This window comes from Rattus norvegicus, chromosome 2, assembly GCF_036323735.1.
Source record: "Rattus norvegicus strain BN/NHsdMcwi chromosome 2, GRCr8, whole genome shotgun sequence".
NCBI classification, from domain to species: domain Eukaryota; kingdom Metazoa; phylum Chordata; class Mammalia; order Rodentia; family Muridae; genus Rattus; species Rattus norvegicus.
Window position 1 is genome coordinate 249,836,011 of NC_086020.1, and position 18,288 is coordinate 249,854,298.

Below are 18,288 nucleotides of genomic sequence, written 5' to 3' on the forward strand. Positions count from 1 at the left end.
AAAAGTAATTTTATGGTTGGGAGATCACCACGATATGAGGACTGTATTAAAGGGTTGCAGCATTAGGAAGGTTGATGACCACTGATCTAAGGGAAGAAGAGGATCATGGGAAAGGGGAAGGAAAGAGGAAAGAGAGGTTATGGAAAGAAAGACACTATTATTTTTTATATGAAAACACCCTTATGAAACCCCAGTACTGGGTATAATGAAGAACATGGACACACAGACAGACACAGACACAGACACACTCACATGTGCACACTCACATGAATACACGCACAGATGTGGACACGCACACTCTCACATGCAGACCCATATGGACACTTACACATATGGACACTCATGCATGCACACATGAGCACATACAAAAGTATCTATACAACAACAACAATAACAAATCCGACTCTATCTCATTAAAGCTGTACACATATATAACGAAGGTGAGCTTCTTGGCTTCCCTCACGTCTCTATAAAACCAGGAACACTAGAGCTAAGGTTTCTTGCATGGACAGTTTCCACAAGTGGATTCCAGTCATCCCTTTTAAAGGGAGTGATTATATTTAATTTATATTACTGAAAATCTGGAATGTGCTAAAAGCTAAGAAGAACAGTGCTGCCAGAGCCAGCTCCCGGGATCGTTCTCTGTACATTTTTAACAATGGAAACAGTAGAGGTGACACTTGTTTCACTGTGACAAACAGATGTCCGCTGCGATCTGCAGCTTGCTAGTTCTAGAATGCTCACGTGTATCAGACCAATGGGTGGGGTCTCCTAAGGCCTCTGGGATGGGGGATTTCTCTTGTGGTAAGGAGGTTAGCCTGCCTGCTGTGGTCCAAGGAGGAGAGGGAGAAACTCACAGGCAAGAGCAGCTGAAAAGAACTGAAATGCAAGTTTTTTTTTTTTTTTTACAAAAGGCCCAGAAGTTAATGAATAGCTTATTTAGTGAAATTCATTATTTCAATTTTCTCTTCAGAGACAAAATGAAATGTCTATCTAAAGCACAGTGGGTCTATGTGCTTCCTGCTTGCAACTTGACTGGATACTTCGGGTCTGTGTTGATTGCACTGTAATTAGAACAGTAGGTCTTAGAAAAGCCTGCTTCTGGAACACACTAGGGAGGTGAAAGCAAGTGTCAAGAGATGCAGTGTCAGTAAGGGCAGTTCCACCTGAGGACCTTCATCTAGGGATGAATGGAGTGAACATGGAAAGTCAGGGTTAGGGATTTCCTTTTGAAAGTTGGGAACATTCAAAAAATTATACTACAGTGATGATGTCCAACTATATAAATATTAATATACAACTTGTGTGCTTTAAACATATCAGTTTGTGGGATGTAAATATATATCTATAATGTAATTAAAAACAGGAAGATCATCATGACCAAAAGACAGATGTGTCAGGAAGAGAAGGCAATGAGAGTAGGGGCTAGATGCTCAGAGACATACTATTCTGTAAGGGTACAAGCAGCGACAAGACCCATGGGGACATTCTACCATCCTGTGAAGTTTGAAAACAAATTCAGCAATCTATTGAAAACTTATAAATCATTTTAAGTAGGGAAGTGCCATGGCATCGATTTCATTCTAAAAAGATAACTCTGGCAGCAGAACAGATCCAAGGGAGGCACACTGGAAAGAGACCATTTAGGAGGTTTCAGAGGTAGATGGACTAGGACAGGTGTGGGTGGCAAGGAAGCTGTAAAACTTAGGATGTTCATGACAGAGGTGTTTTGGATTGGAGGTGAGCTGTGAAAAAGGGGAATCGGACACTTTTGGTCAAAGCAGAAAGCTGACCCTAGAAGGCCCTTGAATGGGAAGTGGAAGTCTGGAGAAAGGCAGGAGTGTGGAAGAAAGGGCAGGGGAGGAAAGTTGACAACTCTTTTGACCACGGTTATCAAGGGCTTGGAAAACCCAGGTAGAGAGTGATGGAAGAGATAGCCCAGCCAGTGTATTCAGACACTGGGGTGCAGGAGGGAGGGCCAGGACTGGAGATAGTAGTTGAGAATCATCCAGCCTGAGACTGAATTGACGTCACTGAGGGGATGGTGTGTATAGAGAGGCTGGACACTGGGTTACTCCAGTACTTAGAGGTCAGGAGTAGGAAAGGTGTAGTCATCTCAGGATGAAAGTTTGTGAGCTATCCTGAAAAATGGTTTCATCGTTCATAAAGTCCATGAAGGAGTGGCTGTGAGATGGTGACCTCAAACGTTTCAGCTGCTGTCTTATCACCTGCCGGAAGTGTGTGCAAGACTTCAGGGGAAGTTTGCAGCTCTTGGAGTAGCTGAAGAAAGCTATATTATGTTAAATGATATAAGAAAAAAGGCTTGAAAGAGCCTGTTAAAACTACCGATTACTTGTCAAAATCTGCGAGGAAATAACATCTCATGCTCCTTAGAATGGTTGTCATAAACAACAAACTAACGAATGGTGGTGACGATGAAAGAGAGGCACTCTTGTGTCATGCCAGCACATGTAATTTAGTACGGTATGGAGAAGAGTGAAGTCTCTGTGCTCTGACTTAGCTGTCTGACTTCTGGGCAAGCAGTCAAAGCAATGGTATACTAATCATACCAAAGAGAAACCTCCACATCCATGTTTATCACAGCCTGGATGAACGGACAAAGAAAATGGGAGATGCACAGTTGCAGACAGTAGAATGTGACTTGGTGGTGCAGAATGAAACCCCGGCATTTGCAGTAAGGTGGATGGGAACCAGACAACCCTATGTTAAGTGAAGTAAGCCAGAGACAGGAAGATGAGCACAGTATGTTCTCTTTCTTATATTGAGGCTTCAGAGAGTCAACATGAGCACGGAACGATGATCTCTAGAGTTTGGATATCAGCAGGGCGAAGGTGGATAAAGTAAGCTGTATTAGATTGTTTTACTAGATTAGTGCGGTGTGTGTCTGGGCCCTACTAATAAATGCAATTAGTGCATGCTAAGGAAAATACAGGGCAACACATTTTCAGGGCCCCTTTTCTTGTAGTTCTCAATAAGTCCATGCTTGCTTATCCTCTGGAGGAAAATAAAAGAAAAACAGGAGGAAATTTCTAATGTTTAGATTAAAAGGTAATGATTTAATTAAGATAGCACACACTGAGTGGCTGGGCCGCATGCTATTTTCTCTGACACTTCCAGAGATAGCTTATTCTCCACTCAGATCACTTTACTCCATAAAGTATGGGCATTTGTAAATAGTTTCCTGCAGTTTTTATCCAAAATCCTCAGAATAATGCTGTGGCTCTTATAGACCACCATTTTGTAAGGAATGTACAGTAAAACCCATACATTGATTCTGTAGAGTGTGCGCGGTCACGCGATGGCATTCCTGACCTGTAGGATGTATTCCCATCACTATTCCTCATAGGAACTTACTCTTTTTTTTTTTTTTCAGAGCTGGGGACCGAACCCAGAGCCTTGTGGTTGCTAGGCAAGCGCTCTACCACTGAGCTAAATCCCCAACCCAGGAACTTACTCTTGACTGTGTTATGGATTATTGTGCCTCAGGCCACAAGGCGGAATACAAAATCTCACACAATCAGGTCCTGATTCCACGATGCTGTATTGCCACATTTGGGGCACTTTACTTCTCTTAGCTCTATTCAGTGAGACAGATGCTGGGAACCTGGATCATAGAACTGAGAACTGAACTGTATTGGTGAATTCCTGAGGGGGTTTCGGGAGGTCTCAAGCATTGTCCTGATATTTTCCTTCTCATGGCTGCTTGGGTATCTCTATGAATGTATATACATAGAAGCATGTATATACATTCTGCCTTCCGTTATAAGTATGCAAAAGAAAGATTAAAGATACTATCAGTTTGTTTAAAAATATTCAACTAGTGTGGCTTCTGGATGGTGATGACACCAGCACATTGTTCAGCTAGGGTACTGTTGGGCCACAGAGTACCTCAGGCAGTGGTTCTCAACTTTGGGTGAACTATGTAGAACCACTTAGGAGTTCACAAGAATTCCAGTTACCTAGGCAATGGGTAGGTGAACAAAGTGAGTTGACCTGGGAAGGAGGCCCAGGTATCAGTTTGGAAGTCCTATGTTGTACTGCACAGTTTTGTGCCATCTAACTCTCACTAAAACCTTTTGGAGGTATATGTCCTTCCTGGCTTGTCACACATTAAATCCAATATGTAGCCTGGGTCGAGGAAAGGGAAAGAGACTCATCTTGAGCATCTAAGATTCTGAGGATGATTGGTACAGAGCAGGTGTAAGAAAGAGACAATGATTGATGTATCTGGGATCCCAGTGATAAGTGACTCTTAGCAACATCTGGAGAAAAGCTGGGGAAAGAAGTTAAGATTGACTTGTGCGTTTAGAATACAAGGTTGACTAACATGTACAGCTGTAGATAATAATGGAGTGGACCCTTTATAAGTCATGTGAGGGGAGCTTTGCCTAGTATAATGAAGTAAGGGTTCATTGTATGTGCTAGATCATGTCTCCTCTCTGAGCTTCTAACAGGGCACGTTTTTATACCCCTGGTCTCAAGGAAGGAGACTATTCTACAGTGAAGAGTGAGTTCTCTATTCTAGTCAGGGCAGGAGAACAATCATTCTCTTTATTTTGCTACATCACAATGACCAGTAGTGTATGGAACATCTAAAATATTTCTCTTCTAATAATTTTTTTTTGAGTTTTCTATACTCTGTGCTATCCAACAACCAGAAGATAGGACTAAAAATGTTTTCCTGCAAAGGAGGATCGGATAATAGTTCACCTTTCAGACCCCGAACTTCGCAGGCGTCTTAGTCAACCTACCCCATCCACAGAGCTTCTTTGTAACACTCAAAGTCCATGCTGAAGAGTTTAATTGGGCAGCGGGAAGAAAGGACAGGACTGGAGGACCATTGCATTTTGCGTGCTTTGAAAGGGCATTTCACCGATGCGTCATCGCCTATAACCACTGGAAGCAACCATCAGTTCCTATGAAAAGCGCTGTGTGTGGAGGACCGACATGCAGTGTGGAGTTGTTTTAACTTCCTGCATGTTTATTTACTGTTCCAAGAGCAGTCCTTACCTGCTCGGGATAACCGTCCATACTCCTCTGCCCTTTCGTTTGAATTAAGCACCGTCCAGGCTGGGGTCCCCGGGTGGCCTGTGATGAGGGGATCTGGATGGGCAGTGGCGACTGGAACTGCTGAATGGTCACTTTGTTGATGTTCCCTTCATATGGCTGCTGCTCCCGGCTGCGGTGCTGAAGGCTCTGTGACCCCATCAGGGTCTGAATGTGGCTGCCTGCCTGTGGAGAGCAGAACCGTCAGGCCGAGTTCCCTGTGATGCAAACCGCCCAAGGCAGCAAGTAGTGCCACCCCTATGGGCAAGAGGCTGGAAGAGGATACCCAGGGATGAGAGGGTATCGTATGGCCTTCCAGCCCAGGCTGGGAAAGATAACAAGAGAAAGGTAAGGGAGTGTGCATGGGACTGGTGGAGATGTTTGTACTGGTGCAAATACCTGGCCGTTTGCCAAATATTACTTTATGTCTGATTTTAAGGAAACAAAATTCATCTGAAAAGGATATAAAAAAAAAACAAGAGAATTCTCAATAAAAATAAAGGGGAGTGCTAGCTGACACTTATATTGAAAAATAACCCAAAGGGTTATGCAAGCACCAGGGGACGACAATCCTGCTCCCTAAGTTCTATGATACAGGTGCACAGCTTGTTCAGAGGAGAATAATCAGTGTTTATTAATTTGTTATATTATTAGCTCGAGAACACCAAAAATCAATCCTGTGATAAATGCCTGTAAGATTCTGCTGCGTGTGGGAAGTGAAGGGAGTTTAGAATGGGCTGCACACTCTCCTTTTGTTTTAAATAAAACATGAAGAAACCCACGGTGAAGATGGAGCATCATCTAGAGGAAAATGTTTTGCTGGACCCCAAACAAGAGGTAATTTAAAAATAAAATGTCTAATTTATAATCGGCAATATGCAATGCAAAAATAAACAACCCTTGGGTTATATTTTATATGTTTGATTAGCTGTCTTAGCATGATGAACCATTTTCTAATTTCATGAGCATTAAAGATGTTTGAGTCATGGAGAACTGGAGGAATAGTTATGGGGTCTTTAGCCTGTGCCAGTGCAAGGTGCAAACAGTTACACACATGGCAGCGACCACGACGTCATAACCTCATGGACCCGGTTTGTGTAACCTCAAAGGCAAATGCTTATTCCTCAGACTCATCTGCCTCTTTTAGGAACCTTCAAGAAACCTTGTCACTTTCCTGCCAGTCCAGAAGACTGGAAGTCCTTATGGGAAGTTTAGCTGTTCTTTGCTGCTATAAGTTTTTCTATTCTCTTGTTTGGTAGATGGAAGCCTTGGTAAACCCAGGGTAATATTCTGAGTCGTCTCCTGAGTGACCTCACTTGGCATGGCCAGTTATAAGTCAGAGAGAATGATCTGAGGTTCGAGGAGAAAAGCTGACAAGGGTTGGTTTCTGCATTCCTGCCTGGTTCACTGGTAAAATACTTGGCAGCTTCTGCTCATTAATATATATAATCTGCATGAGAAAATCAATAATGTCTGCTTGACAGCTACTCTGCTGATTAATTTCAAAGTGACCGCCCAAAAGTAAAGCAGACTTCTCTGTTCTGCCAGTTCTTAGCTTTAGACATGTTTTTTTCTGGTGTATTTTTTCTTCTGACAGACCAGTTTGAACTCAGGATTACATAGATGTTTCAATTGTTTTTGTGTGGTGTATGTACACGTTCGTGTGTTTGTGTGTTTGTGTGTGTGTGTGTGTGTGTGTGTGTGTGTGCACATGTGCACATGTGTATGTCCACGTGGAGGCCAGATGTTGACACTAGTGTGTTCCTTAATTGTTCTCTCATTAAGCCTGAAGCATATTGATTAGGTTAGGCTGGCTGGCCAATGAGTTCCAGGAATCATCAGCCTCTGTCCCCCACTTACCCTAGTTCTGGGGTTACAATTATTCCTCATGGATTTTTTTTGTGAGTGCTGGAGATCTGAACTCAGGTCCTTCTGACTATGGGGTCACTTTACTAACTGAGCCACCCCAGTGCTCCTATTTCTGAATTGTTGAGGACATGCAGTTTATCCCACTTATTCTTCTCAGTGAGTGGGCACAGTAAATGCAATGAACAAACACTAGGTGTCACCAAGCAGGTGAAGAGTGTCCCAAGACATCTCACATCCATTACCTTCTTCAGTTCTCATAGCAGCATTAAGAGGTGATTAGCATTATTATCCAATTTTACTGAAACTAAGGTACAACAGAACACAATGTTTCCAAATAATTCCTATAACCGGGAACTGTCAAACCAGCCCTTGACAAAGCTGTCTATCAAAGGTCATCCTCTTGATTATGATCTTACACTGCAGCCTGGTGCACATCCTCAGTTCAACTGGGAGCAGAAAAGGGATCATGCAGCCTTGGGGTCTGGCTGGTGTTCATATACAGATTCTTAGCTGTTGTATTATTTCCCACACAGTGGATTAGGCCTGTGGGTCTTGATGATCTGTTTGGGACTTCGTGATTACAGGTATGCAAACAGGATGATGCCGTTGTAATCTTTCCCTTACTGTGAGTTAATAAAGCTTGGGTTTCTCAGCTTGTGAGTGTAGAAGGGGCACTCAGTCACCCTGCAAGTGATTCTGCCTGCCCACCCACTCTCCTGGGCTATGGGCAGGAGATGGCAATGATGACTGCAGAGAGCAAAGAACAAACATTTAATTGTGTAAACTAAACAGACACAAATGACAAGACACTCAGAGGGATGTGATTCAAGGACAGGAAGTGGCACAAAGGCTTCCTCATGGTGATGAGAACATTGATAATGAAGCACAAGGCAGCAATGGGAACAAAAATGTCAGAGGCTATGTTTGTTTAAGCAAGAGCTTCAGGGAAGTAAGCCATGTGCATGTGGCCTTTCTCCGTATGAGAAATGCCATCACTGAGGTTTCTGCAAAGGCAGCATGACTTGTTTGGAATGACAAAAAGAACCAGAGGATTCCATAAATTTGGAGATTTTAAGGGGAGACTGGAGAAATCATACATACTTAATTACAGAGTTGGAGTATGGTATTTTCAGGTTGACCCTCAAACAAAATTTATAAACCACCAAACAAAGAAAAAAAAACCCTAATATGCTTAGAAGTCAAGAAAATATTTACACCAAAAACCAAAGAAAAGAATGTTGTTTTGATACCAAATGGTGTAGCCCATCCCAAATTCAGTCTGAAAGAATTGGGCTTATTATAGGGAACTGCTCTGTGTTGAGAAGGCTCATACAACTTCACCACTGAGGGGGTTTGGCTCACAGTGTTCTTTCAGACCTGAGCATGAGAGTGGATCAAACACTGAGATGCCTAGCTGGGCCTGTGTCTTCACTATTATATTAGTCCATCTCTCACATCCATACTGTAGCTGGGTGGGAGGGGTCATTGAAACACAGCTTCAAGGGATGACAGCTCATGGCACTTAGGGTGTTCAAAAGTGTGTAATATATGTTATGAACTTAAATGGCTGCTGAAGTACAATACCATAATCCTTAATACTAAGAGGCTAACTAAGTAGAGTGCCAGGGCATTCAAATGACTAGCACTCAGTGGTTCTTCTTATCCAGCCACAATAAAACTACTGCTTTCCCAATGTGAGGTTGGAGGTGGCCTAATAGTGTCAGACTTTCATCTGACCCCAAGGTAGTGAAGCATCTGTACCAGGGCATCAGAGGAAATCACTGGGGAGCTGGATCTCCACCTCAACTTACTAATATCAAGGAATTTTTGTCTGAGGTTTCAGTGAAGGTCCAAAGGGAAACCTTTCTTTTCACAAATTATTTTGTTGAGATTTATTCATTTTTATTTTATGTGTATGGGTATTTTGCCTGCATTTATGTCTGTGTGCCATCAGATTCTCTCAAACTAGATTTACAAATGGTTGTGAGCTACCACATGGGTGCTGGGAACTGAACCCGGGCCCTCTGGAAGAACATTTAGTGCTCCTAACCACCAAGTCATCTCTCCATTCCCAATACCTATCTGTCTTATCTCTTCTTGGCTATAAGTCACACCCAATCCTTCCTCAACTGAAACACAATCAGAGAAATCTAGTTAAAACAGAAAGACCAAGTTGGGATGGAAAGATAGCTTACTCAAGAAAGTGCTTGCCTTACAGACAGGAGGAACTGAGTTAATTCCTAGAATTCATGTTTAAAAAGCAGGGCATGATGGGATATATTTGTGGTGCTGTATGCTTTCAATTTGAGCATTGGAGAGATGGAAACAGGGCATTCTTGGGTTCCCAGATGAGTACAGGATAGTAAGAAACTCTGTCTCGAAAACAAAGGTAAAAAGACAGTATCCTCTGGCATTCACATACATACACACCCGTGAACAAGTGTAAGCCCTTCACAACACACATGCACTCCTCCTCCCACTACACACCATACACACACACTACATACACCACACACCACAATACTACACCATACAACCACACATAACACACCATACATATGCCACACACTACACATACACACACTATACACACGCATATACACATACCTCACACACAACTTATCCCCTGACATGTTCTGTGTCAAAATAAGATAGAGTTTTATAACAGAATATAGAAGTGTTCACATCTCAACGGGAAAATGGCTCTTCATACCAAGAACCAAGAAGATCTCAGATGCAATGAAGGCAATCATTCAATTGATGTTTATACTGTAAAGATGAAGGTGTTAGAATTACCTTCATTTAAGACAGCCATCAAGAAAAAAACCCGTAAGAACAACAATATCAACCAACCAGAGCTTCCAGAGACTAAACCACTACCAAAAGACTACACATGGACAGATCCATGGCTCCAGCTGCATATGTAGAAGAGGATGGTCTTGTTGGGCACCAATGGGAGGAAAAGCCATTTGTCTTGCCAAGGCTAGACCCCTGCAGTGTAGGGGAATGTCAGGGCAGGGAGGCAGGAAGTGGGGGTGGTTGGGGAGCGGGAACACCCTTATAGAAGGAGGGAAGGGGAATGGGATAGGGGGCTTATGGACGGGAAACTGGGAAAGGGAATAACATTTCAAATGTAAATAAAAAATATCCAATAAAATAAAAAGAAAAAACCCCAAATGACTGACTATACACACTCATTTTACTTGGAAAATTAAAGCTATCAGCAAAGAAATATAATGCCTCAGTGAACACATAGAGACAAAAAGGAAAAAAATGGGGATTTTAGATTTTCTATTTCAACAAAATGGTTGCAATAGAAATCCAAGTTGCTGAAGAATCTTAGCAAGAGACCACAGAGAGCTGGGAGTTAGGACAACAGAAATCATCTAATCTGAGTAACAGAGAAAGAACACACTGGAAAAAGTCTCAAAAACCCATGGGACTACACAGTTGTCAGAAGGGTGGGGAAAAGAAGGTAGAGTTAAAAATGCTACCAGGAGAAATAATGCCCTGGGGCTGAGGAGACAACGCAGCAGCTAAAACCACATTTACCCTTGCAATGCTCAGCATGTTCATCCTGGAGCTCACAATCTCCTGTGACTCCAGCTACAGGGGATCTGACACTCTCGTCATCTCCATGGGCACCACCTACACACATAATTAAAAAAAAATCTTAAAAAGTAATCCCCCCAGACCTGGAAATTTGGTGATGGAGAAGGCATAACAGGTTCAGGAAGCAGAGAAAAACAAGGTGCATGTGCAGACGCAGCCTGATCTGATGACTGAAAGCTAAGGGCAAACAGAACCTTCAAAGCAACCAGAGGAAAAGATGACAACCTTCTCTACAAGGGAAAAACAATTTGAATGCCAGCAGATGTCTCACCAGAAGCCAGGAATGACAGAAGGGAATTACATAATTTTCAAGCACTGGAAAGAATTAACTGTCAGCCCAAATCCTCTGACTGTTCAAGTATTCTTCAGCAATGAACAGGAAATCAGAATGGTTTCAAACGAGGGAAATGAGGGGGATTGTTGTCCCAAGGACTCTCTTAAAATAGAGTTGGAAGGCAGCTCACCAGCAGGAAGGAAATGGGAGAAGAAAAAGCTTGTATTGGTAAGAACGGGGAAAACATTGCCAAAAGCTGCCAGTGGATAAATTGACTTTCCTTTCCTTAAGTTAGCAAACTTTATTTTATGTTTAAAACAAAATGATGACACTATCTGATGTGACTGCACACAGACCCACACAGGTAGAATGCAAGAGGAGTCTGCATCCTAGAAGGCTGGTCAAACCAGGAAGGCAGGTGTCTGTCTCTATCTCTGCCTCTCTTTGTCTGTCTGTCTCTCTTTCTGAGTGTGTGTGTGTGTGTGTGTGTGTGTGTGTGTGTGTGTGTGTGTGTGTGCGTGTGTACTTTCCAGAGCAGCACTATAACATATATATAGAGGGTCACACTAGAAACATAATTGATAAATGAAGATGAAATTCTAAGAGATGCTCAAACAATTCACAGGAAACAGGAAAAAGAACTTCAGAAGCAACAAAATTCACAATCAACTGTAAAAAAATCATCAAATGGGATTAAAACTTAGATGCATCAGTTTTTTAATTTTTGTATGTGAGTGTGTATATCTGTATCAACATGTGTGTGAGTGTGCACATGTTTTTATATGTATACATGTGCATGTGAAGGGCAGAGGTTGACATTGAGAATGTTTCTCAGTTGCTTTCCACTTTACTTTTGAAACATTCTCTTACTGAACCTGAATTTCCTGATTGAGCATGGCTGGCCAGCAAAACCCAGGGATCTGATCCACCTGCCTTCCCAGCACCAGGACTGCATGTGTATAACTGCTGTTTCTAGCTTTTCACCTGGGTCTGGACATCTGAACTCTGAACATCAGACTTCTATGTAGCAAGACTTTACCAATTGACCCATTTTCTCAGTCCCCTCAATTCTTACTTTTGATAAAGTGATATAGATAGGCTAAACATGTCTATGAAGTGACATAGTATGAATAGCAATTAAAGGAAAAGAAAAAAATGATTTTGTGAGACTGAATAAAAAAGAGGTCAGAACAAAAAACTTTGCCAGAGACAGATTGGAATTTTATGCTATGAGAGAAATTTAGTTTATCAAAAAGCTCTGTCTTAAGAGCACCAGTGGAAGGGGAAGCCCTGGGTCCTGCTAAGACTGAACCCCCAGTGAACTAGTCTATGGGGGGAGGGCGGCAATGGTGGGAGGGTTGGGAGGGGAACACCCATAAGGAAGGGGAGGGGGGAGGGGGATGTTTGCCCGGAAACCGGGAAAGGGAATAACACTCGAAATGTATATAAGAAATACTCAAGTTAATAAAAAAAAAAAAAATTAAAAAAAAAAAAAAAAAAAAAAGCTCTGTCTTCTATATAGTCAGACGATGAAGGTGTAGATATGACAAAAATTATTGAACTACAAGAGAACTATAATATCTATTTCTAAATAACTGATAGAAAAATTATCAAGAATATAAAGATACAGAGGAACCCAACACCAACACCCACCGACCACATCTAATTGTCAGGTCTAGAATTCTCCCCAGTTCACTATAGGAATCTGTCTAGGCCATGACCTATACTGAAATCAACTTTCAAATAAGTTGACTGAAGTGACACCAAAGGTGGTCTCCAATCATAACTCATTTAAGTTATATGCAGTGGAAGAAGCATGGATGGATATTCCTCAAACACCCCAAATAATATATTTCTAAGTAGTCCAGGCTCAAAGAGGAAGCCCAGGGCAAGTAAAACAGTGCAATGAAACAGTATACCAGAAAATACGCTATGTTAAGGTCTGTGGGACAAAGCGAAACACAGCTAGGAGGGAGAGTCACAACAATAAACTCACTTGCTAGACAAAGACATGGACAGCCCCCTTCAGTGACAGCAGAGAAAGTCAGTAAAGCAAAGAGCTTGATTCTCTGTGATGCTGGGCATAAGCAGGGACTTTCTGAAAATGATTCTAGTGGCTCAGGAAACAACACTAACAATTGATTTAATGAGAAATGAATTTGACAAATGAGATTTAATGAATGAAATGTATTTTACCCAACAAGAGAAACAAATGAGTGAAGAGACAGACTAGAGAATGAGAAAAATCTTCACCAGGTATATATATCTGATAGTATATCTAGAATACTTGAGATCTAAATAACAAGAAATCAATCATGTCAGTGAAGAAACTAATAAAATGAGCCAACAGTTCTCAGAATATGAAATGGCCAATAAACAGATGAGGATATTCACCTTCTCAACATTTCGGGGAAGTGTAAATTAAAGCTATATTGGTAGTCCACCTAACTCCAGTCATAATGACAACCATTAAGACTAACAATATGGGCTGGAGAGATGGCTCAGTGGTTAAGAGTACCAGTTGCTCTTCTAGAGGTCCTGAGTTCAATTCCCAGCAACACAAGGAAGCTTTCAACACCCTATAATGACTTCTGATGCCCTCTTTCGGCATGCAGGTCTACATGCAGTTAGAGCACTCATATATGAACAAATAAATCTAGAAAAAAGAATAACAATATATGCCAATGAAAATGTGGACAAGGACTGGCAAGATGGCTCAGTGGTTAAGAGCACTGACTGCTCTTCCAAAGGTCCTGAGTTTAATTCCCAGCAACCACCTGGTGGCTCACAACAATCTGTAATGGGATCCGATGCCCATACATATGTCTGAAGACAGCCATAGTGTACTCATACATAAAATAAATAAATAAATCCTTAAAAAAAGAAAATGTGGGCAAAGGGGTCCCATATATACCCTGGTGGGAGTCTAAACAAGTTCAACCACTGTGAAATCAGTAAGGAGGTTTTAAAGAAACTGGAAATAGACCTGTCATATGACCCAGCTCTACTACTCTTGAGTGTTAACAAAGAATCCTAAGCAGATATGTCACAGAGATTCCAGAACATTAAAGCTTGTGGCAGCACTATTTACAGCAGCTAAGTTATGAAACCAAGCCAGGTGTCCAATAACAGGGGAATGGGCAAAGAAAATGTATTTTATGTACAAAGAGGTTTCTTTTTTCAGTCACAAGGAACAAACTTTTTGTAGGAATGTTTTCTCTCAGTTTGGTTTCGTTTTTTTGCCAACATGGAAAGGTTTAATGAGAGAAGAAGAGTAGAAGGGGAGAGGAGTAAAGGCTAGCCATGAGTACATGGAGGGAAGGGGGAGGGAAATGGGGAGAGAAGGGACAAAGGGGAAGAGGGTGAGAGGGCAAGAGCAAGAGAGCAAGAGCAGAACGCTCACTTTGGTTTCTCGATGTTATACAGAAACATGAAATCATGGATGTGTATATGGCATGAAAATGGAAACAAAACTGGGTAGGGTCCATGGGCTTGTGGGAAAGGGAGGGGGCTTGGAGAAGGAATGGGTGGATCCACTTAAGGAACATGTCCTCATTTAACCCATCATGAAGCACAATGAATAAACACCAATGGGAAAAGTGGAGTACACTCTATGCTCAGATAACACTTGGTTCTAATTTCTTGTTAATCAGTCCATCTCGGGGAAGTTTCCACCTTGTGAAGCTATGAAATGACATGAAACTTTCTGTCAAGGACTCTACTACAGTGCCTGCTCTATACCATACACATTCATGATTATGACAAGTCCGTGAGAACTAATGTTAAGAAGAATGTGTCTTCTCTCTAACTTGTATTTGGTGCCCCGACCTATCACCACAATTGGTTGCTAGAGTAGCCAGTCTCTCAGAGCTTGGTGGTGTGTCTGTAGTGTGAGAGGCATTTGAAGGTCTTGCTGATCTCTCAGGTTTTAGTTAGAGGCAGGTCTGTCCCTAATGACATATGAAATATGAGGCAAGCCTTCCTTTTTGGTGTCCTACGCCACGGAGTGGCAGCTGGATGATGTGAGGGCAATCATGTCTGTCTTATTGAACATCCCTCAGTATACTGTTCCACGGTTAAACATCAACATGAAAAACGTGGGACTGGGAGTTAATAACCTAAGTCCATGGGAGTGGGATGTAGCAAAAGTGAGTACGTGTTTGTTCATTTTAACCTGTAGTGTTTTCTAATGTCATTGTCATGTATTTCCCCAACAGAGAGATGAGACGGGTGAGATTAGCAACAGTGATAAAACTACAAGTTATTTTTTTCCATATTAATGTTTTTAAGAACCAATACATAATGAGATTAGAAGGCTAATAATCACGCGACTAGAAATTGAATCTTCTCTTTGGCAACAACCCTTGATTCCTCAGTTGCTATGTTACCTAGGTCTCCTAGCTACAGAGTGAGTCATGGGCATTCTTGTGGTGTTGCATTAATCTTGTATTTTTGCTTCTAGATTTTTCTCAAAGCAAAGATAACATGATTTTCTCAAATTTCTGAAGGAGAATAATATTTTACTATGTGTCACCTGTGCCAAAGATTGATATATGAAATGTTTTAATCCAACACCTTTCTATTGCTTTAATCTGCGATGAGTTTATTTTCTACCTTGACTTGATAGCTATCTAGTAGATAATTTTTGGGTTTAGACTTTTATTAAAGGGACGACTCAGAGTCAGTGGGGACAAGAAAAGTCCCCTGGATGTGTGGCTATTGCATGGCCATACTGGCATCAGGAAATAAAGGAGTGTGCTCTGATAAGAATACTGGCACATCCTATAGGAACCGAGAACAATGACTGTCACATTAAAGACCCACTATTCACCTGTCACTTCGCTTTTTGACTATATTTTCACAAGCTCCCGTCTACCTTACTTTTGTGAATAATTGTAGTGAATACTAGAAAGAGCAAGCTTTAAAAATGTTTACACAATCCAGTTAACATTAAAAGCAATTGATAGGGCTATATCATCCTGGTCTTTTAGGTTATCAAAACAAATATTTGAAGTGGAGTAATAAGAAGGAAAGTTATTCCGTCTTCAAAACTGTCTTCCTTTCTTGCTATTACCATATCCATGCCTCTGTAGTGCCTTATTTTCATAGAGTTTGGGGCCTTATTTAATTCTTATCTAGCAGTAGATCAATCCCATTCCCCCTCTGTTCTTTCTTTCCTCTCTCTGTTTAGTACAGTCTCATTTCTCTTCTTTAGCATTTCTCCATCCATCCTATGTTAACTATATACTATCAAGATATAGTAAACCCAAGTAACATGTTCTTTTAAAGATGTTTACTTAATTATTTTAACCACGCGTGTCTCTGTGTGGGTGTGTGCATGCATGTGCAGGGGTCCACAGGGTGCCAAAGGCATGGATCTTCCTGGAGCTAGAGATGCAGGCAGTTGCTGTGAATGGAACTCAGGTTCTTTATCGGAACAATACATGCTCTTAACTGCTGACCCATCTCTCCAGCACTGACATATTTATTCTTATTTCCATAGCGTAGAAAAGATTTGCTGGATTGATTTCCTAGAAAATGTACCATAACTGGCTCTTCTATAAGAGTTCATCGAATTTGCCTCAGTCCCAGCTCACTTTCTGATTTCATGAAAGGTTCTTTCACGAGATGGTCCTGTCAGGCTTCTAATGCATCTAATCCCTTTTCTCTATATGCTATGTTTCCATGTTTTCTCTTCTGAAGAGTCAGAGAGGCTTCTTGGCTTGTTCATTGGTTCTAAGCTCTCTCCTTTGCAGTGTGTTCCCTGGAAAAACCCATCAGAGAACTGTTTAAATAAAAATCGGATCCTGCCATTTCCCTTTGAAAATGTTTCCATGTTCCTCTTTTCATTTCCTACAGGATACAGCACATATGATTTGGCTTCTGCTTATTTTCTGTTTATTTGGACACTATGTCCCTGTCCTTAGGTCCCTTTAATTCCTTCCCAAATGGCGTCCTTATCTCGGAATGGTCACAGATCATAGTGGGCTGCCCAAGCGCATGCGTGATGTCTGCAAGGCAATGACTCACCAGAGATTCCGGAAAAAAAAAATGTGTATCTTTAAAGACTGACTAAACTCATCAGAGGCAAAGTCCCAAAGGTTACACTTTAGGTAAATTACGAGTGTAGTACAGCGTGACGTCACTGGACCCTCAACACTCTAGTGTGAGAACCACAGCTAGCGGAAGAGTCTCACCCAGTGCTCTCCCTAGACGTATGCGGAAGTTCTAAATACAGTGCTTACCGTGTCCTCATAAAGATAATTTTCTCCCTCATGTCTTAGACCAGAGATGCACAGACCTAATCCTGCTCAGTATATTTCTGGCTATGTTTTTAGAGCTTATAACCACAGTCATAACCAAATTTACTCACTGTTCAGTTCTGTAAAATATTCCTTTGTGAAAACAGCAAATTTACACACTTTGTTGCCGACAGACAATTGAATCTGCCCCCCTCCCCTTTTCTTGGTAAATGTCCCATGACATTGAATGACGCTTAAGGTTTAGTTTAATGATTTTAGAGACTTCAGAGCAGGTCTTTGCTTACTCAACTACACTGCATCATGGGTCACCACCGGCGTAGCGCCCTGCATTCTTAGGCATATGAAGAGCTTTGTGTGCCCCAGTCCTTTTTACTTAGCCGGCATAGCAGATGAGAAATGGACTGAACCCAGTTCCTTGATTGCTAAGAGTTTAATTTTGATGTAATGCTGACTGATTTAGCCTCTCAGGACTGCTCGTATTTTATTAATTTAGAAATTAGGTCTTTGCCTCTTTTATTGGTTTGTAAGAACTTAAAAAATCACAGTAAGAGGCACAGAACCCCCATTCACTCATATGTTGCTGCTTTCCTTTCCTTTGCTGTGGTGAGCTATCATGTCTGACCCACTCACTACACTCATTAGGTTAAAAGATTCTCGAGGCTTATATTCATCTTTGCTTCTCCAAGCAAGTGCTTAGCACGTAGTGTATGTACCATTGCTCAGTGAGTTACCTTTGCAACTCTAAACAATTTTATTGTATTTATTTACAGATTAATTTATATGTGAACCTGTGTGTGGCCATATATGTGGCACAAAGCATATGTATTTGTCAAAGGATAACTTGTGGGAATAGTCTTTCTCTCTCTATTATGTGGGTCTGGGGATCAAAATCAGGTAGTCAGGCTTGAAGGAGAGCACCTTTACATGCCAAGGCAGCTCGCTGACCCTGTTACAATTTTAGATGCGGCAAACCAACATTTTTAGGATAAGTTTAATTTTATGAAAGTTGGTTATGTGCACTGTTGAAGTCAAAGCTGGATGAAGTCTATGCAACACATCTTTCTGTGCTTGCACTTCAAAGCATGTCTTCAGGTACTCTTAGAAGTGATGAGTCTGCAGAAGGGCAGCCTACTGACGTACACCTATTACTAACTGAGCACCAGGCTGTTTATTTCCATTCTCTTCAATGAACTGACAGTTGAC

At 41.5% G+C, this 18,288-nt stretch overlaps 1 protein-coding gene across 13 annotated transcripts in view; it reads right to left on the minus strand.

Moving 5' to 3' along the window:
• Positions 1–18,288, minus strand: part of Lrrc7 (leucine rich repeat containing 7) — a 501,827-nt gene that overhangs the window by 43,570 nt on the left and 439,969 nt on the right. For all 13 annotated transcript variants that reach the window (XM_063281188.1, XM_063281182.1, XM_063281185.1 and 10 more), the window contains one exon: positions 5,032–5,253. In XM_063281188.1, coding sequence (XP_063137258.1) covers positions 5,032–5,253 — 222 coding nt within the window. The remainder of the gene's footprint in view (positions 1–5,031; positions 5,254–18,288) is intronic.